We start from the raw sequence: 7,925 nt of genomic DNA, 5'->3' as shown, positions 1-7,925 counted from the left end.
CACACACTCTAAGAAATAAATAAATTAAAAACCACCTTAGGAGCTGGGAGAGACTTTTGAAACAAAAGATAGAGCGGGTGTCAGTATCTAAATAAAATGACAAAATGTGATACATGTTTAATAACAAGAAACTTTATTGAATTACAAATTTAAAAATGGATCACTTAATTTAAAAGTGGGACTATTTTAGTTTTATTCTTCCAAAACTCATTCTTCCAAAAATGCACTTTATTTTTCAAGTGATAAAGGTTAATCTGTGAAATGACAAAGTAGAGACAGGATGGTACCAGTGGGCCAATGCTCATAATATGAGGTCCTAACATGGACCTTTAATGTTGCTTTCTATATTACATCAAATTGATTTGCATTAAAAAAAATGGGAAAAGGGAGCAAAGGGGAGTGCAAAACATGTACTGAAGTCTTCCTATAGGAGTCTGATAGAATACAGATTTAGCATAATAAAATGTGGCTTTTGTAAAAGTGGCCTTTAAGATGTGCTAGAGCAAGTGTACCCTAAGGAACCCATGTGAAAATCATTTTTTCTTCTTCCTAACAAAACAAATGGTACACATGTAAAAAATAAAATTTAATTATAAGATTTGTATTGTAAAACCAATTGCATTATAGCCCATATATTTTGTTGAACAACCTCATTCATTGTGTAACAGAAAAAGAGCAAATTTGACTCAGGACAAAAATATTTTCTATCAACCTCCATATGGAAAGACCACAGCTTTAATGATTTATATAGTCCTTAAACTTAATCCTTGGTCAGTAAAGATTTCCAAATCAAAATCAAGTCATAACTGTTTATAGTAACTATACTGTACTAAAATGCTAATGTTTTCTTCCCAGGTATGTCTTCCTATGAGGGGAAAAATGGTCAGAAGCTTTCTTTCTTTGCCTATGCTGGGATTTATGAAAAACCAACTAAACTACAACAGTGTTCTGCAAAACTAAAATACACTACAAAGTCAAACGGGCAAATAAACAACAAAACCAAACTGATTTCAACAAAGTCATGTTTCCAAAAGTAAAATCTATTAAGAACAAGTCATAAACATGTACAAGAAATTACAAGAAATGATCATCACGATTAGTTACAAATGCAAAATAATATCTAATTATCCCAGACTTGTGAACATAATAAAGATCAATTTCATAGGCTAGTTCAAATATTATGTACAATTTAGATAAGTTGGTCAAGTAGTATCTGAATACACACCACATGTGATAAACTTATATTACCTCTTCTCCTCCTTTACTATTTGCAGGTATGTGCCAATATGGGGGGAAAAATGTAATTTCCATTTACATATTAACTGAGAAGAATAGTATTTCTACTGTGTATGTTTGGACTGTAAAAAAGTTAAGGTACATTTTCCTTTTAAAAGAAAAAAAAGGTAAAAATAAATTGCCAAATGTTTAACTGATAAAAGTTTAATATCAACTTACTATAAAAATGAAAAAAATGTTTTGAAACAGATACCATACAATTATTAGGTGGTCTCCCTACTGATCTGAAACTACAGAAGGCATTTAAGGAAAGAATGCTATGTCAAAAACCAAGACTAACCCAAGGGATGTATGTTACTTTAAAAATCTGATTTGCAGGAAAACTAGATGCTTGGCCTAGTTTTAAAGCTAATTACAAAATCCATTTTTTAATGGTCCAGACACTTTGCCATTTCTTCCAACTCAACAGAACTGTCAAAAAAAAAAAAAAGGAGTATTTCGTGAGACCTTTAAATACACACAATGGGGTGTATCCCGCCCCCATTTAACACAGTATACACCTTATACTGCTAAAGAAAGAGGCATTTTTGAAAAAGATACTGTATTTCTCAGACATGAACAGAAACCTATCCTAAGTGTTTGACTTTTCCAATTTGGAATCAGTAGGAATATATAACTGAAGAAACAGTATAAAATATTTTATTAACTATCCCTCTTAATGTTTTTAGGTTAAAAAAATGAATTAAAAAAAATGAATTCCAAACTTGAACTTCTAGAGTAACCCATCCTTAGGCATCAGCTTTCTACATTAAATTGAACTTTCTTAAATCCAAGTACTGTCAGAACTATGCTGCAAACTGCCTGTATTCAAAACAACTGCAATATGCCCAATACAGAAATCATCATCAACATCATCCTCATTATGCAAAATAAATCTAAGAGCTAGCTGGAAAAGCCAGACTTGCTCAAGAGGACCGAAAATAATTAAAAAATGAATGTCCCTCTCATAACCAATGTAAAAAACTACCACCTCAGGATAGGAGACTCTGTTTCAAATCATGATGACACTCTCAATACCTGTAACCTTCCCAGCTCAGAACTAAGTCCTTTGTGTATAATAAAATGGGTACTGGTCTCAACCCCTAAAATAATGTCTAGGGCTAAAGCCCTATACCATATTTGTGTAGAATATTCCCCCATTGTCTAGCTTTTAATTCACTTCTGATTTTCAGAAAATGCTTTAACTTAGGTGAGTAATTCAAAATAAGCATTAAAGGGCTAAAGCTAAGTACAGCTTAAAAAAAAAAGAAGAATCACACAAGCTTCACAAAAACCAATAAATGCAACTAGCATTTTTGGAATACCAACAATTATCAGGCACTTTTTAAAAAATTATCTGTACTCTTCACCTCAGCCTGTGATGTAGATATTATTTGCATGTAATATGTGAGAAAATCACAGTTCACTAATGGTAAGAAGCAGAGTTCAAAGCCTATTTGGCTCCAAAGACTATATTCCTACTATGTGAGCCTCCCCAACCACACACCCCTAGCAGCCCCATCTCTGGTAACAAATGGTCTCAGAAGTGATGTGTAATTCTTCTCCCAAGTTAAATTATATTTCTGTGGCTCACAAAAATACTCAAGAAGGGATCATTTAAATAACATACACTTGCCTGTGTGGGGCTCATTCAAGGGTTCATAGGTGATATGAAGGCTCAGTGAAAAGCCTACCAAACCATGACAGTACTCATCTGTTAATTCCTAAAATAAACACTAAAACCATCCTGCTGGATTTCAACAAGGTAAAGTAATCTTTCCAGAATCAAAATCTATGAAGACAAGTAATACCCAAAATCTATGAAAAGAGTCAAAGCAATTAAATGAGTATAGTATATATAGGACTATGATACAGTAATTGCAGTTAAGATTCAATCCTGTTACTCCTGCACCAAAACAATATGAAGATAGGAAAATAAGTTAACATTATTAATTTCTAATAGAGTACAATATATTATTCCTTTACAAATGGTTCATCATGGACTTCTGTAGTACTGGACAGCATGAGCAGACGTATATATTTAGATACCTCAGTAGTCTTATGAAAATACGTGAAGAAATCTATTATAAATGGGTAAAATATGAATATAAGAAAGTCATATACCTTCCATCGATTTCCACATTCATTGCAGACAACAAATGTTGTCATCGGTTCATCAGCACTACGAGTTTGTACCTGCAGCAAAATCAAGTGAAAAATATTATTTTTACAATACTATAAAAAGTCCGACCTAAATAAGAACATTTTACATTAAGATACACAGTAACCACAACGGTACCATGATAAATGTGTAAGAGCCTGAAACAAGTTCAAATAAGCTAAGTAATGTCAAAAGGATACATATTTCAAAACTTCATTTTTCTAAGTCAGTCCTTGTCTTTTCATGTTTAATTTATCCCAGATAAGTGGGAAAACCATCTAAAGTCACACATACTTTTTATAAATGGCTAATATTAAAAAATTTCATAAGAAGCACAGAAATGTTAATTAAAAGATATGTCAATTTTCTCTTATAAATTAGCAGATTTGTAAAAATTATGCATTTCATTCTGAAAAATACTGTCTGTCACAACCTTTCTAAACTTTAGGCAGCAACAAGGTAAGAGCCTCAAACAGCCATTCTCTCTGACCTAGGAACTTGACATCTGATCTATTCTAAGATGGTAATTAGAAACAAAAATAAAGACCTGTGTACAGATCAACATCACTGATCATTAGGGAAATGCAAACCACAAGGAATTATCACCTCACACCTGGTTAGAATGGCTATTATCAAAAAGACAAGAACAGATACTGCTGAGGATGTGGAGAAAAGGGAACTCCTGTGTACACTGTTGGTAGGAATATAAACTGGTATATTCATTACGGAAAACAGGATGGCAGATCCTCAAAAAATTAAAAATTAAACTACCACACAGGGATGCCTGGCTGGCTCAGTTGGTAGAGCATGCAACTCTTAATCTCGGGGTCATGAGTTTGAGCCCCACGTTGGGGGGTAGACTTTACTTTAAAAAAAAAAAAATGGTAGAGCCAGCATAAAAAATAAAATAAAATCAACTACCTTATGATCCAGTAATCCCATTCTGCATATATATCTGAAGGAAATGAAATCAATACCTCAAAAAGTTATCTACACACCCATGTTGACTGCATTATTCACAACCAAGATATGAGAACAATCTAAATGTCCTTCAGCTGAAGAATGGATAAAGAAAAGTGATATATATACACAATGGAACATTATTCAGCCATAAAAAAGAAGGAAATCCTACTATTTGAGACAACACAGATAGACCTGGAAGGAATGCTAAATAAAATATGCCAGAGAATTACAAATACTATATGGTATCACTTGTATGTATCATCTTAATAAATAAATTAAAATAAATAAATAAATTTGGATTTCATAGAAACAGAGAACAGATGGTAGTTGCAGGGGCTGGGAGAAGGGGGAAATGGAGAGATGAAGGTCAAAGGATATAAACTTTCAAGTATAAAAACAGTAATTTCTGAGGATCTAATATACAGACAGTGACTATAGTTAAGAGTAGATCTTATGATCCCAGGGTTCTGGGATCAAGCCCCTCATCGGGCTCCCTCCTCAGCGGGAAGCCCTCTCCCACTCCCCCTGCTTGTGTTCCCTTTCTCGCTGTCTCTGTCAAATAAATAAAATCTTTAAAAAAAAAAAAAAAAAGAGATCTTAAGCATTCTCACCACAAAAAAAAAAAGTTAACTATGTGAGATAATGGATATGTTAATTATCTTGATCTTGGTAATCATTCCACAATGTATATGTACAGCAAATCATCTCATTGTACACTTTAAAAACATTCAATTATATGTCAATTATTCCTCAAGTTGGGCGTGGGAGATCTGTGTACAGGGATGTTTGAAGTGTAATTTTATAACAGTGCAAACAGTGGAAACAACTTAAATATCCAACAGGGAAATAATGAGGTAAGAGCATACCCATCTGAGGGAATATTATACAGCTATTAAAATGTTTACAAAGGTTTTGGGATTTTTTTTTTTAATAATTAAAGGAAAATACTTACATTATAGTAGCTAAGTGAAAAGAAGTACAGTTTTGCCTTGAACAATGTGCAGGTTAAGAGCACCAACTCCTCATGCAGTTGAATATCCACATCTAACTCCCCCAAAACGCAACTGTTAATAGTCTACTGTTAACTACAAGCCTTACCAACAAACAACCTGTCGATTAATACATATTTTGTATGTTATACCTACCATATACTGAATTCTTAAAGCAAGCTACAGAAAAGAAAACATGATTAATAAAATCATAAGGAAAATACATTTACAGTACTGGACATGTATTTGTTGAAAAAAATTTGTGTGTTAAGTGGACTCATGCAGTTCAAACCCATGTTGTTCAAGGGTCAACTGTACATAAAATGGTTTACAGGGGCGCCTGGGTGGCTCGGTCAGTTAGGTGTCTGCCTTCAGCTCAGGTCATGATCTCAGGGTCTTGGGATCGAGCCCCACACAGGGCTCCCTGCTCAGTGGGGAGTCTGCTTCTCCCTCTCACTCTGCCTCACCCCACTGCTCATGCTCTCTCTCTCTAATAAATAAAATCTTTAAAAAAATGGTTTACAGTATTTAGCTACAACTAAACTAGAAAAACTTCATAAAATACTGCAGGCACCAAAATATTGACCACTGTTCTTTCTAAATGCAGATTAATGGGTGATTTTAAATTTTTTGTTCATATTTTTCTGTATTTTCCAATTTTTCTATAAATAGGTACTTTACATTGCCTTAAAACAGCTAATGTAAGGGCGCCTCGGTGGCTCAGTTGGTTAAGCATCTGACTCGATTTTGGCTTGGATTATGGGATCTGGGCGTGGAGCCTGCTTAAGATTCTCTCTCTCTCCCCTTCCCTCTGCCTCTCCCCACCATCCCTCTCTTTAAAAATAAAAATTTAAAAAAAAAACTCATTCAACCCAGAAATGCCACTCCTGAGAAAATACCCAAAAGAATGGAAAGCAGCATCTCAAAGAGGTATTTGTACACAGAAGTTCATAGCAGCATTATTCATAATAGCCCAAAAGGTGGAAGCAACCCAGTGTCCATCAACAGATGAATGGAAACAAAATGTGGTATATACATATAGCGATGATTCAGCCTTAAAAAGGAAGGTAATTCTGGGGGCACCTGGGTGGCTCAGTTGGTTAAGCAACTACCTTCGGCTCAGGTCATGATTTCAGGGCCCTGGGATCGAGCCCATTGGGCTCCCTGCTCAGTGGGAAGCCTGCTTCTCCCTCTCCCACTACCCCCTGCTTGTGTTCCCTCTCTCGTGGTCTGTCACTTAAATAAATAAATAAAATCTTAAAAAAAAAAAAAAAAAGGAAGGAAATTCTGATATATGCTATAATATGATCATTTATGAACATTACATGGTTTTAATTTGTATTTCCCTGATGATTAGTGATGTTGATCTGTACACATTTCTTTGTGTTTCTAATTACTAACTTAGAATAGATCAGGTATCAGAAATACGCCAGGGACAAAAAAAGGACAAATACTGTTATGTGGTACCATTTAACCCTTTGACTACCTAGAGTAGTCAAATTCAGAGATTGGTGGTTGCCAGGAGCTAGAGAAATATACAGTTACTATCTAATGGGTATAGAGTTTCAGTCTTGCACGAGAAAAAGAATCCTGGAGATTGCCACAATACTAAGTATGTACTACTACTCGATTGTATACTTAAACATGGTTAAGGTGGTAAATTTTAGGTTATGTGTATTTTGCTACAACTAAAAATTTTAAAAGAGAACTCATAAAAAAATAAGCTAATATGATTTTTTTAAACTTTATCAACATAAGGTAATAGACTTCTAAAGTTCTAAAAAAAAATAAAGTTATGTTATATTTAGGTTTAAGTTATGGGGGAGATGAGGAAGATGGGTGAAGGCAAGAACCTGAATACCAACAATATTGCATTCTGAATAAGGTCTATTTAAATTTAGTGTGGGATGATGAAATCCAGTATATTACTGCCTCAAAGATGAGAAGCACACAATACTTGTCAACTATCAACATGATTTTTAACTCAAAAGCCCAAAGGGAGAAAAAGAAGAGGCATTCTCAAAAGAATAGCATTCTGCTTATTTAAGGCTTTCAGATAAAAATGGTTTGAAAAATCCTTCTGAAATATTCTCATGTATTTATATCTAGAAACTTGCTAACTAGGGCCCTAAAAGTACATAGATAGGAGGAACTTTTGCCCTCTGGGAAAAATGTTGATCTCCTGGTAGGTTCATGTTAACCAAGAGTCAAACTTCAGTCTTTTATAATCTGTTATTTTGCCAAATTTGGAAATTTTCTATTGACAGAATTGATTCTAAGGAAATCATACTAACTTCATCTTTAGACTAGGTTCTTTCTATTAAAAGAAACGTTTTTTATTGTAGCTGATTATGTAAATATATCACTTCTTCATACTTTTTTTTTCATTTATTTATTTAGAGAGTGCGCACACACACAAGGGGAGAGGGGTAGAGGGAGAGGGAGAGAGAACCTCAACTAGACTCCACACAGCGCGAGCCCGACATGGGGCTTGATCCCAGGACCCTGAGTCATGACGGGAGCCAAAATCAAGAGTC

At 34.3% G+C, this 7,925-nt stretch overlaps 1 protein-coding gene across 1 annotated transcript in view; it reads right to left on the bottom strand.

The window, feature by feature from the left end:
* Positions 1 to 110: 110 nt before the first annotated feature.
* The window catches only part of TCEA1 (transcription elongation factor A1), a 45,468-nt gene continuing 37,653 nt past the window's right edge, over positions 111 to 7,925 (bottom strand). Inside the window, exons 9-10 of the mRNA XM_028119000.2 lie at positions 3,400 to 3,471; positions 111 to 1,707 (exon numbers count right to left, since the gene is read on the bottom strand). Of these exons, the coding sequence (XP_027974801.1) occupies positions 1,699 to 1,707; positions 3,400 to 3,471 (81 nt within the window). The 3' untranslated portion in view covers positions 111 to 1,698. The remainder of the gene's footprint in view (positions 1,708 to 3,399; positions 3,472 to 7,925) is intronic.

This window comes from Eumetopias jubatus, unplaced genomic scaffold, assembly GCF_037043125.1.
Source record: "Eumetopias jubatus isolate StellerSeaLion01/CBP00866 unplaced genomic scaffold, mEumJub1_p1.0 scaffold_4, whole genome shotgun sequence".
Lineage (NCBI taxonomy): Eukaryota > Metazoa > Chordata > Mammalia > Carnivora > Otariidae > Eumetopias > Eumetopias jubatus.
The sequence above is the reverse complement of the archived record's forward strand: the minus strand, read 5'-3'. Positions and strand labels throughout refer to the sequence as shown.